The 14,984-nt window shown below is 34.9% G+C and overlaps 1 protein-coding gene and 1 pseudogene across 2 annotated transcripts; both read right to left on the bottom strand.

Moving 5' to 3' along the window:
- Window positions 1-200: 200 nt before the first annotated feature.
- On the bottom strand, window positions 201-1,100 carry LOC143540946 (uncharacterized). Its single transcript, XM_077033893.1, has one exon. The coding sequence runs from the start codon at window positions 1,098-1,100 to the stop codon at window positions 201-203; it is 900 nt and encodes a 299-aa protein (XP_076890008.1).
- Window positions 1,101-11,714: 10,614 nt separating this feature from the next.
- Window positions 11,715-13,199, bottom strand: LOC143540936 (putative protein phosphatase 2C 8; annotated as a pseudogene). The gene is made up of 4 exons (XR_013136668.1): window positions 12,971-13,199; window positions 12,473-12,903; window positions 12,281-12,390; window positions 11,715-12,043 (listed from the first exon to the last, which is right to left on the bottom strand). The product of XR_013136668.1 is annotated as a putative protein phosphatase 2C 8 (transcript).
- Between the last annotated feature and the right edge of the window lie 1,785 nt (window positions 13,200-14,984).

The following is a 14,984-nucleotide window of genomic DNA, read 5'->3' as shown; positions in this document are numbered from 1 at the left end:
CATTGATTTCATTCATAACTAGTGTCATCACAGCATCTTTTGCACCAAAAAGCACTAATCTCTTTACAAAACATGCCAACTTTCTAACAAATCTAAGACTATAGCCGATAAACCGTTCAAAACACTTTCAGTTGGATCCAGATCAAAAATCCATGTATGTCAAAAAATCAAGCCCATGACTCGCAACCGCACAACGCTCCTCACTTTCCACCCGACCCAGACTGACCACCATCATCATCCTTCCTCTTTTTCCAGAGCCGCTGCGCATTAAACTCCTCACAACTTCTAGCCATCTTAGCCTTCGATGCACCAGACAGGTTCACAGTATTATGCACCTGTGGTCCCGAACCCCCATTAGTTTTAGGCATGCTAACCGGTTTAGCAATCTCAACTGCACGAAACGGCTTCTGACAGCTTTGACACATGAGCGTTTGGTTCAAATACACCTTATAATATTCATAATGCATATTGCACCCATGACAAACAGTCCAAAATGAACTTGGTGCGCGCGCCACCGGAGCTGGAGCCGGGGGCCGAGGTGGAACCGGTGCTTTAGCTTTAGGTTTCGGTTTTTGTTGGGTTTGGGCTCGGGCTGGAGGCTTCGGGTTCTTAGGCTTTGAAGTGGGCTTAGGAACCACTTTAACAAATTGGGGTGATACCGATACTGATGATGAAAGCGCACTTTGAAACGAAACCTTTTGTGGAATTCTGGTTCTCTGGTTGTACGCCGATCGTTTAGACTTATCAGACAACAAATTCCACGCTTCTGAAAGTATTTTAAACGCTCCATCCGCACCAACCAGCTTGTTTTTATCCGGATGAAGCATCAACACCATCTTCCTATACTGTTTCCTGATAGTTTCATCATCATCAGATGGTTTTACATCAAGAACCGCGTACCAGTCCGACTCACCGTTTATCTTCTTTTCATGAGCAATGTATACATTAACAGTGGTTAACATCTGGGATATACCATCGAGCCCGGGGTATAAGGTTTGGGATTTTAAAGTGAACTTTTTCGCGCCCGTAAAATCTTTATCTTCTAACTTCTTTTCGGCAATCGTTTTCGCTCTAATCGCTTCCTCTTTGTTACACTCCATTACCTTTAATCAAATTCCAAAATAATCACAAATTTCAAAATTATCATTTTAAAAACAGGGGTTACAAAACGACGAAGAATCGATTATTAACGACAAGATGAAACACATAAACTGGAAATGAGTCAAACGCTAATGGTGACAACATGGAATGAATATTAATAAAAATCAGAAAACCTAGAGACAGAAATCAGTAAATAGTAAATACCGATTGAAAAAGGAGTGGCGGATGAACAATTTGCAATCAATTTACGATTTCGCCATCAAATGCAAAGAAACCCTAATTTTTGTTCAAAACCCCTAAATGTTGAGCAACATGGTAAAGGGGTTGGTGTTTTGATATGGGATTAATGAGAAAATCAAGAAACTTCTAGAGTTGGGTGAATAGGGTGGTGTGAGTTATTATCTTTGTGTTATTTTCGTCTTACGTTTTTGTAAATATTCGTTCTAATTTGTAATTATAATGTTTGTTTTAGGGTTTCCAAAATAGGTAAAATGATTGGTTCTCGCCTTTGATGGTCGTATGTGTTTTCTCGTTTACTCATTCATATGACCGGATTTTTGTTGTTTCAAATCTAATTTTATTAATGTATGGATCTATTTCGCTCGTCATCTTTTTTTTTTCTTAGGTAAAAAAGGGTCCAGACCAAAAAGAAGTCAGGATTAAACGAGTCGTTTAAAAAAAATACCAAAATAGATTCACTAACTATATATTCTTACGGTGGCTAGTGGCGGTGCCGGCTAGTGGTAGGAGCTAGGGGTCTTCTTCAGGTTAATTTTACGGGTTTTGGGTTTTCGTGGTTGGGGTTTTTGTCATGAAAAAGTGACCCGATAACCGAACCATATAAATTCAGGTTGGTTGGGTTCCGGTTATTTGGGTTCGGGTTAGTTCAGACTGGGTTGTTCAGTTTTAGGGTTTAAAAGTAAAATAATAAAAAAATATTTTTATTCACAAAATATTATTATGCTACTAAATCAATATCTTAAAAATTCAAGCATCATATGATAATACTCATATGATAATACGATATGAAATGTTCAAAACTCCCAAACTAGCTATAAAACATAATATTTCAAACATCAAAGACTCTAAACTAAAACACATCTTTTAAAGAAAAGACAATAAATGTTGGGTTGTTTTTGTGTTATGGTTTGTTCTAGTGGAGATGTAGGGTAACAGTGATGATCATTTAAAATTTTATTTATCAAAAATCTAGTTCAATAAACAATAATGAATTATTAAACGAGTTAATTAATATAAATGCAATGGAAATATAAAGTGATCAACATTAAACGAAACCTGACAAGATCCGGTTACATACGAATACGAGCATAGTGGTAAAACAATCTGACCACTAATGAGAAAGATATACCCCAGTGAATAACTAATCGGCTGTGACACCGAGGTTCAACACTAGTGAAACGAGCTGACGAATCGCGGGTAGCGGTGGCCTTTGATCGCAAAGAAGGTGCTTGACCAAAGAAGCGACTAGGCAGTGGCGGTGGCCGATGGTTGTGGGCATTTGAGAGTGTTTGTGCAATATGTAAGCCACTTTCTTCTTCAACTTCATGCATCCATTTATAAAGTATATGGATGTGAATGCATGTTCGCCAAGTGGCGGCGAATTCATGCATGCACGACAGGTGGCGAAGAAGTCGTGCATGCGCGACAATTAGTGAGGCGAGTTGCATGTTGTAACACCCCAAAATATTAATACGATATCAAACATAAGTGTTTACTCGTGTTATGTGTAATATGGCAAAAAGAATGATGATAACGAAGAAATTTAACCTAGTTAACTAGAAAGTGTAAAGTGTGTAAAAGGGGTTAAATGTGGCCCTTTAAATAACTAACGAAAGTATAGGGGCTGATTATGTGGAAAACAAAATAGACTTTATAAGATATAAAGTTTGAGAAAAACACACACATGTGTGTATAAATTTGTTCTACATCAGGAACAAAGAAAGAGGGGAAGCCTCTTGTTCATCCGATTTCCCAAAATTGAAAGGCCATTTAGCAATAAAACCCTTGTATGTGGGTAAATTTGTGATAATCTCAACTTGGTGATCATAAGGTATGCCTTGAAATCATATTTGATAATAGTAGTGAAAGATGACAAGTAGATGACTTGGAATTAGTGAATGGATTGTAATCATATGATGAAATTGGTAGCACATGAATGCTTAAATTCATCATGAATGTTGAAATTGTGAAGTACTTGGCACAAATCACTTGTTTGTTAGTGTTCAAGTCTACTATGAAGTAGGTTTTAACCATAAGGTGAAGAACCCCAATTTCATGAGCAATAGGTAGTGTATTAGCTTTGATTGGATTGGATTTTACATATAAATTGATTGGTTGTGAGATTTGAATAAAACTAAAATTATATGAAGTGGTAGAGAGTTATGAAATTTAACTAAATGTACAACTTAGAAATCATGCCTACAAGGTGTTTGGTGAAATGCTTGAATGAGAAATTTGGTGTCTAACATGCCATAAGAAGGTTGATATGAACTCTTTGGATTATGTTGGCACATGTTAATATATAAGAAGAAAAGTATCCTCATGGGTAACCGGGTGGTGATTTACAGGTGATATAACGTTTAATATATATATATCCCATGTATATTTTATTTAATATTTAATAGTTTTATTTAGTTTATTAGTAAGAAAGTGGGTACTTTAAGCACGTTTTTGAATTTCAGGTTATGGTGCATTAAAGATACATAATGGAAGCTTAATGTTGTAACGCCTCTTATACGTCGTTGTTCAGTGCGCGTATTAAAGTGGTCATACAAAACTATTAATAGAAATTACTTTGAGAACCAAATAAATATGAAAGAAAACATGGAGGGGCTATTGTGAAAATGTGAAATTAATTCACTTTCTTAAGGAATATATTCATGGAGGGGTTATTAGCAAAGGCTTTGTGATCAGATTGTTAGGCCCATATTTTAACCGCCTCAAACAATGTATAAATTAATGATTATGTGGGATTCACAAAAGAGAGCCGTGAAGAAAGATATATAGACAGGCAGAAGGCAGCGGCCAATATAATATTTTTCTTTTCGTACGTTTGAGTTTGGAGCAAGACAAAAGGTTCATATCAATATTACTTATATTAATCCTTGCTGGTGGAGCATAGGGAGAAGAAAGTGGCAGCAGGCATCAGTCATCGTTATTATTATTTTCCGTGGACAAGAAGCAGCCATCAAATATTCCTTAATTGGGGGCAAACGCCACAAGTCAAGAATATCTCCGAGAGCATCCGGGTTCAACACCTACTCATCCGAACATCATTATTATTTGGTTTGAATCTATTATTTTCGTCATGAATTTATTGTTTAAACCTATTTACTTTCTTTTGATCATGAATATGGTTGTTGGCTAAACCCTTAGACTGCTTAGGTTATGATGAACCTACTTTGATGTTTTGATTTGACTTGAGATTATTTATCGTTATGGTTTTTATGTCTTAGTAAAAGATTTATTTATATTAAATTGATGCATATGGATACTTAGGAGTGTTTGATGAGTTTTGTTCCATAGTTTTCCTTGATTATTGTTTGTCATATGATAGGTTACTATTAGATCAATTACTTTGTGTTCTTGATTATTTTATGATTTGATTTCGCGATTAGGTCATAGGAATAATATTGTCAAATAAATCTAAGTGTGCTGCTAACCTAAAATCTGTAAAGTGCTAGATTATTGATAGATCTTTATTACTTAATCTTGCTAGATTTAGTTCTTTGTAAGGAGTCCGTCTAGGGTTGATTATTTATTATTGTCTATTAAATCAATTAAATATTTTAAATTGCCTTTGATTTCCACGGTGTAAGGTAGGATTTCGTTATAAAGGAACTAGATCATAGTTAATTAGGTGACCGTAAGGGAACTTGATTTCTAATACTGGTGTGCGTTAAAACTTGTTAGAAACCCATAGGTGTCTCTTGAGAAGGGTCAGGGGTTCTGTTCGGGTTTTCTTTTAAGTGTCTATTTTACGATCTCATTCCATAACTAAATATTTTCCAGGGTTAAGTCATAACTGAAATTTAGGGGATTCTAGCCTAGGTATTTTCTCATCATCATCTTATTTTCACAACAAACTTTGTTTTCGTTTAAATTACTTATTTTCTTAATTAGTTTTTAATTATAGTATTAAATTAGTTTTTTTATTAAATAAAAACCCCCAAATAAATATAATTAATTAGTCGTGTTTTCAAGTCTAATTAGCTAATAAACGTAATTTAGAGAGTCTCGTGGGTTCGATATCCGGACTTACTTAGCTTTACTAGAGTCGACCGGTTCACTTGCCGGTTAGTAGTTTAGTCGAGTTTTAGAGAGTCTAGAGTATTACTTAGTGTTTATTTTTAGTTAATTTAGTTAATAATTATTAAACTACTTTTAGCACATCAACAGGCAACTCGAGTTAGAATCAGGAAGATCGAACCGAACAGGACGCGAAATATAGCATCCCAGAAAATCCCATATTTATTTTGTGCCAAAGATGCAACCTTGAAAGATGAGGGATCAAAAATATTCTCAAGACAAATAATGGGAAAATGAGAAGAAAAAAAATAAAAAAGCATCACATGTTAAGAAAATAAGAAAGTTTATCCTACATTGGAAGAAAGAAAAAAGTGGAATCATTTCACATGGGTATAAATAGGAGAGAGAAATTCCTCCCACATTGGTAAATGATAAAACTTGGGAGCTTTTTATAAGGAAAAGAGTTTCCATAGTAATATTTTTACATGCCAAGATGCACACAGTAGTCCTAACGGAGGGTTCGAAGCACACGATGTGCACGGGCACGCGCACGAGCACGGGTGAGGGGCGTAATGTAGTGTTTTGATGGCGCACTTTGCACGTCACACACTTGAGAGCTGCTTTAGTATTTTTGGAAAAGTTGAAGGACTAAAAATGAAAATTATGATATTTTAACCCATCGTGTTGTGCGACGAGCATAATCAAGGAACCATCGCACTACGCGATGGAGCCATGAAGAAACCGAGGATGGGCGGTGTCACGCTACGCGATGGTCTGACTCATCACTCTGTCGCGATACCCAACGAGGGCGCGATGACGTGTGTCCCACCACATGGCACACAGGGTAGCTTCTGAGATCGATGAGTCATCAAGCTACACGATGGGGCTTCAGAAAGGACATCGCGTTACGCGACTGACTCCAAACTTTGCTATAAATAGGAGGGTTCACGGCATCTTCATCCTCACACCAAACACACACTTTACACGTATAGTTTACCTCGGGAAGTGTGTCGAGTCTCGTAGTATATGCCAAGCTCCAAAGTTCTGACGATCTAAGCCCTGATACACGATGTAGAATAGAAGTGCTTCTCATTCAAGATTAGGCATTTAACTCCAAATACCCGTGTGAGGTAGGGCTTCCGCTCATGTATTATTTTATAATATGATTATAATGGCTTAGACCATAGTCGGGTGTATAGCTGAACCTTGATCATATTTAAGCATAATAAAACTTTTCATAAGCAGAGGTTATAGTCAAATATTGCTTCTTCATGATTAAGAAACATAAGCTTTTACATACAAAGGTTATAGTCAAAAGAATATTTCTTGATGATTAAGAAATATATATTTAAATTAAAGGTTATAGTTAAAAATTAATATTTCTTCTTGAAGAAGAAATCCAGTATAGATGTTTTCTTCATGAAGAAGAAATAATAGCATATAATCGGTGAATAAACAAAGGGACTAAAGATCCAAATGCTTTATATAAACAAATGATTTATCAAGGTTAAAGCTATACAAAACAAACTATAGGTCTGAAGCTAGATCGTTGATCTAGATACTTATACAAAGGTTATTCTCGTACTATAGGTTCGAGTAACAATAAGAAGCAGAAATCAGTAACAGAAATCAGCACCAGAAACTGATCATAAGCAGAAAAGGTGAATACGCCCTCAACTTTTACAAACTCTTTAAGAGTCAGAATGTTTGCATAGGATCTATGAATCCTTAAAATTTTGTGTTAAAATAATAAGAAACAAACACTCTAATTAAAAGTATACATGTGTCTGAGGCCATGCAATTCATCAACAAGTCTCCGGAAGCTTTATGAGAAATGATTTGTGTATATGATTAATTGTACATGTACTTAAGGTAATTTTATCTCAATTAAGTTGGGTGCCTAATGAGTAGTCACAAAGGTATTATTGTTGATTTCACAATGGTAATGAAAAGATTTTACAATAGAGTCAGAGCCATTCACCGTCTGTGTGCTGGCATATTTTTCCCCACATGGGCCAAATAAATCGGTTAGAAACCGGAATTAATAATGGAAAGAAAACAGGAGCTTACTAATATTAGAGGAGTTTTTACTTGAAGTAAATAGAATAAATTAATAACAGAAATACCTTTAACAATTCAAATAATTTGGGTTAGAAACCGGAATTATGAAAGGAAAGAAAACAAGAACTTGCTAATTTAAGAGGAGTGTAAAACTGGACACCTGCTAATATAAGAGGGGTGTAAAACTGGACACTGATATAATGTTAATATATATAAATCCCGTTTACATTTTATTTAATACTTTATTAGTTTTTTTTTTTTGGTTTTATGTAAGATATGTATACTACTTACATATTTGTGTATTTTAGGTTCTAGGTTTCAAATCGTGTCGAAAAGGGGGCAAAAACAAGCAAAATCAGAGAACCGGAGGATCAAGAAATGAACCGGACCGCATCAGAATTGAACTGGACCAGTCAGACAGGCCCCCTATTTTTGCCGAAGCGCTGCGTGGCCATGGCGGCCTATTCCCACCGCGCGACGCCTTGGGCTCAGGTTCTGGAATATTCTACGAAAATTAGGGTTTGGGGATTTAATTACCTATATAAAGACTCCTAAACTTAACCTTAAACATACCCTGAAGAGCCATACGAATTTTGGGAGTTCCAAGGCTTAGGATTGCAACTTTTGAAGGCTTTGAAGGTAAAGAATCATTTGGTGAAGCGCCCATAGTTTGAAGACGAAGAACACGGGTTCTATCTTTTATTTTCTTTCGTCTTTCATATTTTTCACCATGAATTCTTCTAAGATTATTTTGTTTAAATTTAAGATGCTTGGCTAAAACTTTATGAAATATTAGGCCGATGATGAACCTATTTTGACGTTGTGATTTGACTTGGGATTTATTTATCGTTATGGTTTTATGATTTAGTAAAAGATTTAATCATATTAAATTGATGCATATGGATGCGTAGGATTGTTTAATGAGTTTTATTCCATAGTTGCCTTGATTATTGTTTGTCATATGATAGGTTACTATTAGGTTAATTACTTTGTGTTTTTGTTTATTTTATGATTGATTTGCAACAAGATCATAGGAATAATATTGTCAAATAAACCTAAGTGTGCTGCTAACCTAAATAGCTGTAAGGTGCTAGGTTATTGATAGGTCTTTGTTATTTAATTTTGCTAGAGTTTGTTCTTCATAAGGAATCCGTGTAGGTTTGATTGTTTAATATTGTCGATTGAATCAATTAAATATATTAAATTGCCTTCGATTTCCGCGCTGTATGGTATGAATTCATTATAAAGGAACTAAGTCATAATTAATTAGGTGACCGTAAGAAAACTTGATTTTTAATACTGGTGTGCGTTAAAACTTATTAGAAACCCATAGGTGTCTTCTTGAGAATGGTCAGGGGTCTTGTTCGGGTTTTATTTCAAGTGTCTATTTTACGATCCCAGTCCATAACTAAATATTTCCTGGTTAATTAACAAGTGAAATTTGGGGGATTCTAGCCTTGGTAGTTTTACATTATCATCTGATTTAATCAACAAACTTGTGTTTTCGTTTAATTTATTTGTTTTCTTAATTAGTTTTTAATAACAATTTCAAATTAGTATTTTACTTAACCCCCCCCCCCCCTTAAACAAATATAAATAAATAAGTCACCTATAGTTGAGTCTAATTAGCTAATAAATGTAATTTAAAGATTCTTGTGGATTCGATATCCAAACTTACTTAGCTTTACTAGAGTCGATCGGTTCACTTGGCGGTTAGTAGTTTAGTCGAGTTTTAGAGAGTCCAGAGTATTACTTAGTGTCAATTTCAAGTTAAATTAGTTAATAATTATTAAACTACGTGTAGCACATCAAACACCTGCTAATATTAGAGGTGTGCAAATCTGGCCACCTTCTATTATTAGAGGGATGCAAATCTGGACACATGCTAATATTGGGGGACTGCAAAGCTAGACTCCTTCTAACTTTAGCAGAGTGCAACAATAGGCACCTGAACTGCGAGGGAGATGGGCAACTGACCCGAGTCAACTCATCAGCCTTCATGATACGCAATTGTTTGGTTCCAAAATCCGTCGTGCCACGTGACACACAAGTTTTATGATTTTACTATTTCATACTTTGGAGTCAACAACTCGTTTATATGATAAGTTACAAAATGTTTTATGGTGGTAACTATTTGATAACTAAAGCTTATGGTACTGAAAGAAGATCAAGTCGTGATGCGAACCGAACATAAGAATCGTCTTCATTTCTTCCGCATTTTGTTAAGCTTAATACTATATTTATGGGGGCCAAGTTATTCTACAAAGAGAGACAAAATGAGAAGGATGAGAAGGATTTATAGCCACACAAAAAAACCTTCAAAAAAAATAAAAATAAATAAATAAAAAATCATAACTCAAAATTTAACAAAAAAACAAAAAAAAGTAAAAACACAAAAATGTTTCCACCGTCTTCCTCTTTCTTAAAAAAAACACCTCGAAAAAGACACAATGTTGAGTGAAAAAGACCATTGTGTCTTTCTGTTTATCATTGTGTTTTGTGCTTATTTTCGCCATTGATTGTGTCCTCTTTCCTTGACATTGTGTCTTTTTTTCTTGACACTGTGTCTTTTTTTCTTTTATAGTGTGTTATATTAGTCAACATTGTGTTATATTTTGTTCGGCATTGTGTTATATTTTGCGATTTATTGTGTCTTTTTTTAGTTATATTTGTGTCTGTTGTTCATTTTCATCATTGTGTCTTTTGTCTCTGAATTGTGTTTTTTCTGTTTTTTTAGGGAATGAGAATGATGAGGGAAACATTTTTGTTATTTATTTATTTATTTATTTTTATTTATATTTTGAGTTATGATTTTTTTTATTAATTTTTTGGAATTTTTAAGGGGTTTTTTTGTGGCCACAAATCCTTCTCACCCTTCTCATTTTTGTCTCCCTTTGTATTTTAACTTTTCTCTATTTTTTGATGTTAAATGTTGTTAAGTTATTGCCACTTATGCTGGTCAAGTAAATATATATAAAAATAGATGTATATTTCTGTCTATTTAATGTTAATTTATAAGGGTCTTACACCTGCACGTCATTAGACCGGTTCATCTACTTGTATCGACTGCTCCATGCACCCGGCTGTCATTTAATACCCGCAATAAGTTTATTAATTAAAATAAACAACTATGTTATTAATGATATAAATCCATTAACGATCATATATAACTATGATCGATTTTGAATATCGTGCATAATTACTTGTTAAACCAATTAAGTGAATTTTAGTTCGTTTACCACAGTGTAACTCTTACGGGTCATAACTCAGTCGGCCGCGCTAGTTAATTGGACTGGTCCATTTTTCCAACATGAAATGGCTTGATAATAGACCCATTTAAGGTTCAGGTTGGTCAGGTTTGAACTATTCGGGTTCAGGTTTTTAGGTATTCTTTAATACAAATTCGGGTAGCTTCTAGTCGGATTCAGTATTCTGGTATGGCAAAAAGCACACCCCTGGTTGGGAAACCACGTGTGAGACAGCAATGGTTGTTTTAATTTAAGCAAATCAAAACGACATAGTTTAAAGAAGTTTTGCATCTAAGTTTAAATGTGTAAACCAAGTGATATTTATTTTGTATCTGACTATAATACTGCCCTCGGCCTCCGAACATGACCAAATCCTAATGTGCTGAGCACAACTATACAATCTTAGCATGCTCAAGTTGAAGGTGACCCCTTAAGAGTTACTTCTACCCGACTTCTATAATTAGAATACTCCCACTCAACATATGGTATGTTGTTTTTCTTCCCCCAACTCTCTTTACGTAGTTGGACTTTTACACATATTTGTACATGTTAACAATGTGGGAATTTATGAGTGAATTAAACGTCGGGGGGGGGGGGGGGGGGTCTAGAGACTTCCGTCTCTAACCCCTTCTAACAAGTGGTTCTTGGTGTTTCATATTCATGTTGCTGAAGACGAGATGTTATCATTTTCTCCTTCATTGTGGAAGCGTTCACACTGGTCTTAAGGAGGTAAAGATTTGCTTCTTTCAGGGACAGATGAAGAATATAACCATATTTAGTTCAATACCAAGTTCCGACAAGTGAATTCTTCATATTGATCATGTGATTATAAGATTGCCATAAAAGCAAAGGAAAATAAAAATGAAAATCAGATAAATCAAGAAAGAAATATGAGAAAGTTAGGCCCGAGAATAACAACGGTTAGATGGCTAGGAAAAAACATATTATCTGAGTCTATAGCCACCAAATTTATGTACTTGATTCTATCATAAAAAAGATTACAAATGGCTATCGTTATAAATGCCATAAAAACATGAAAACAAATCAAGTTCATGTATCACCAACATGAGATTTACCCTTAAGATTCACAACAATAACACTTATATAATCTTTACTTCCACGTGCCATTGCAAGTTCCGTTAAAGCCACAGCCGCATTTGTGATCCTATATTTGTTATCATGCGATCTCCTTCGACAAATAATCCTTCCATCAAGACATTTTCTCACAACATGACACGCCAAATCATTGGATATCATGTCCCATAAGCCATCACTAGCTAATATCATGAATTCATCACCGTTTTCTCTTTTCTTCATGATAACCTCTGGTTTTGCTATCACGTACGGTTTTAATTGTTGATCACCTACATAATAATGCATTACATATTGGTAGTTTTCCAAAAATTAGTTATTCAAAAAGAATGAAAAATTTTCAAATTCAACCTCACTTTTTAGACCATTTAATTCATAATCGAATTTATGTAAAAAACTGTAACATACATAGGATGATCATGCGCGCAACTATATAACCCAATCTCTTACCGAATACTTTTTATAATTCTTACGGATTTTTACTTAAAACTGTTTATATACCTAATTACCTATTGATCTCGAAGTAGAAAGAATTCCAAGCACACGTTGCCCATTCCAGTTAACCACCCGTCCTCCCGAGTGTTCGTTCAATCCTTTCGAGCTCATCAGGTCTATCTGGCTACATATCAATTTCAAAAATAAATTTCAACATAACATGTTGTAAACTAGTAGATTAAGGTAACATTATAGTTAATAACTACCTTATGATCACTCGATAACGGCACCGCGGCACCACCACGTGAAAGAACCGCTCCCGAATCACCACAATTCGCAACCACAATCTCCTCATCACCAACCACAGCAACAACCGCTGTCGAACCCATCGATCCGACAATATCAGTTTCACCAACTTCCTCATCCATTTTCAAAAAACAATCTACCATCAAACCCTCCCAATTCACCTCATCCCGCCCCTCTATCTCCTTCGCTACGAGCTTATACAACCTTTCCCGACAAGAGTTGGCAACCCGCGAACCACCGTGCCCGTCATAAACCCCATAATAATCAAACTTCCTCGAGTTCTTATTAACAAACCCTAATTCCACACTCAAGGCGTCCTCCATCTCCCTTCGCCGCCCAATCACCGACGGGTGATGAGGAAAATCATTATCATTAATATTAATATTACCACCTGGAGATGGAGATGGAGATGGCAGTAACCCGTGAATGATCCAAATCGTAGGTAAAAAAAGAAAAACAAAAAAGATAATTAATATTACCGCCAATATTATTCATATTCACAAACTGGTTTTTTTTGGACAAACATTCATTTCCGTTGGCCAACAGCTTCAACCGCCGAAGTTTCGTTCGCTTCCTTCGACGAGCTAGTAAAATGTCTGCTTTGTCGGGACAACCTGCAGTCTGCCGACAATTAGTCAAGGACGGCGACGAAGAAACCGTGTGATCCATGTTACTACTCATCATCATGTTCGCCAAGAAGCATGGTGAATTCGGTTTTGGCGCCGTTGGAATGAGTTGGTATTATAATGTTGGTAACGGGACACGTGCGGCGGTGACGTGAAGGTGGTGGTATTTCGGCGGTCAACTACGGGAAACAACACCTTATTATTACAGCCGTGGAGGAAGTACACGTACACACGGGTACAGATTCGACGGTGGTAATTGGATTCTTATCGGCTACCATCATTAAAAATAAATGTTTTTTTTATATTTTATTGTTCTACCATCAAATATCTTCTTCTAAAGGATAGTACATTAAAAAATATATTTTAATACTCTCACCCCTATAATTTCTATTAAATTTTAAGATTTCATTGATAAATTCAAAAAAATTACAATAAACATAAACGGGTAATAAGTCGCTCTGCAATCCCCTTATAATTATTTATTTATTCTTTTAGCGAGCTTAATTTAATCCCACTATTAGGCGTGTAAAAGAATCAACGTCACGTTCATAAAATGTTTGATGGGAAATTGATTATTTTATAAATGAAAAAACACGAACGTACGTTGTGTTCGTTCATTATTGTTTTAACGCCTGTTTATGTTCATTTGTTTATGTTTATTATATTCGTTTAAATTTTAATATATATGCAAGTAGTTATGTTTATATGAATATAAAATTAAGTTATCATACAATAATCCTTATCGTACAAAAACAAAACACTCAAGCCAAAAACAAAAACGCTCAAAGGCAAAACACAAAAAAAACTCATACGCTCAAGGAAACCCAATTACACTCATGTCAAAAATTGATTCAATTGCAGTTCCAGATCTGTTTGTTTGAATTAATTGATGATTAATTAGATATAGATTTATGATTTCGATATTATTTGATGTGAATTCATAGATCAATTTCAAGAAAAACGCTCATGCGCTCGAGGAAACCCAGTTACGCTCATGTCAAAATTAATTCAATTGAAGATCCAAATTTGTTTGTTTGGATGAATTGAGGATTAAGTTGATTAATTTTGAAGTTTAATTGATCAATTGCTAAAGCAATTGCTTAGAAAACAAACATGAGAACAAAAAAGAAAGAGTGGGCTGTCGAAGCTGGTGATGGTGATGGAGGGAGTGTTTGATGTCGACATTGGTGGACCTGTGGCGGTGGAGATGGCTTAGCGGAGTGGTGGATTGGTGGCGGTGGAGGTGGAGATCGTTGTTCAGTATTTGTGATTTTGGGTTTGATTTAGATCAGTGGTTGTGAAAGTCGTGTACGTTAATATACAATACGGATTATTGTATTCTATCTTTTATCTATAGATATAATCATATACGGGACTAGTTTAAATTATATGTATATATATACTTCTGAAGCTCCACCTTCATTTTTCAGGGGTGTTACCTCTCCGAGTGGTGTTTTAAGAGTTTTATAAAATTTTTGATAGAGAAGGCATAATTAAAAAATAGGTGATGGCTAAACATATACTTTACATGTTACATGTACTTTTACCTAGTGGTAAGACACTTAGAATGATATTTAAAGAGTTTCAGGTTCAATTATTTAAGAGCATTCTCATCTAACCCCTCATATTACGTGAGGGGTGTTTTTATAATTTAGAGAGTGATTCAGGGTGTTGTGAGTGAAGAGTTTTTATATTTTAGAAAAAGTAGTGATTTTTCTGTATATTTGAAAAGTTACTGTTCATACCCATATAATTTTTTAATATATTTTGAAAGTGGTTGTGAGTGAAGGAAAAAGAAAAGGTAATGATAATAGGTATAAAAAGTATTATTTAATTGAAATGAAGA

Source organism: Bidens hawaiensis, unplaced genomic scaffold (assembly GCF_021521415.1).
Source record: "Bidens hawaiensis isolate Kalapana, Puna unplaced genomic scaffold, B.hawaiensis_p1.1 tig00012404_1, whole genome shotgun sequence".
NCBI lineage: Eukaryota > Viridiplantae > Streptophyta > Magnoliopsida > Asterales > Asteraceae > Bidens > Bidens hawaiensis.
Note: the sequence above shows the minus strand (reverse complement) of the source record. Positions and strands in the feature narration are given on the sequence as shown.

Coding starts and splice junctions, on each gene's coding strand:
- LOC143540946 (XM_077033893.1), bottom strand. CDS start 1,100: ATGGAGTGTAACAAAGAGGAAGCGATTAGAGCGAAAACGATTGCCGAA.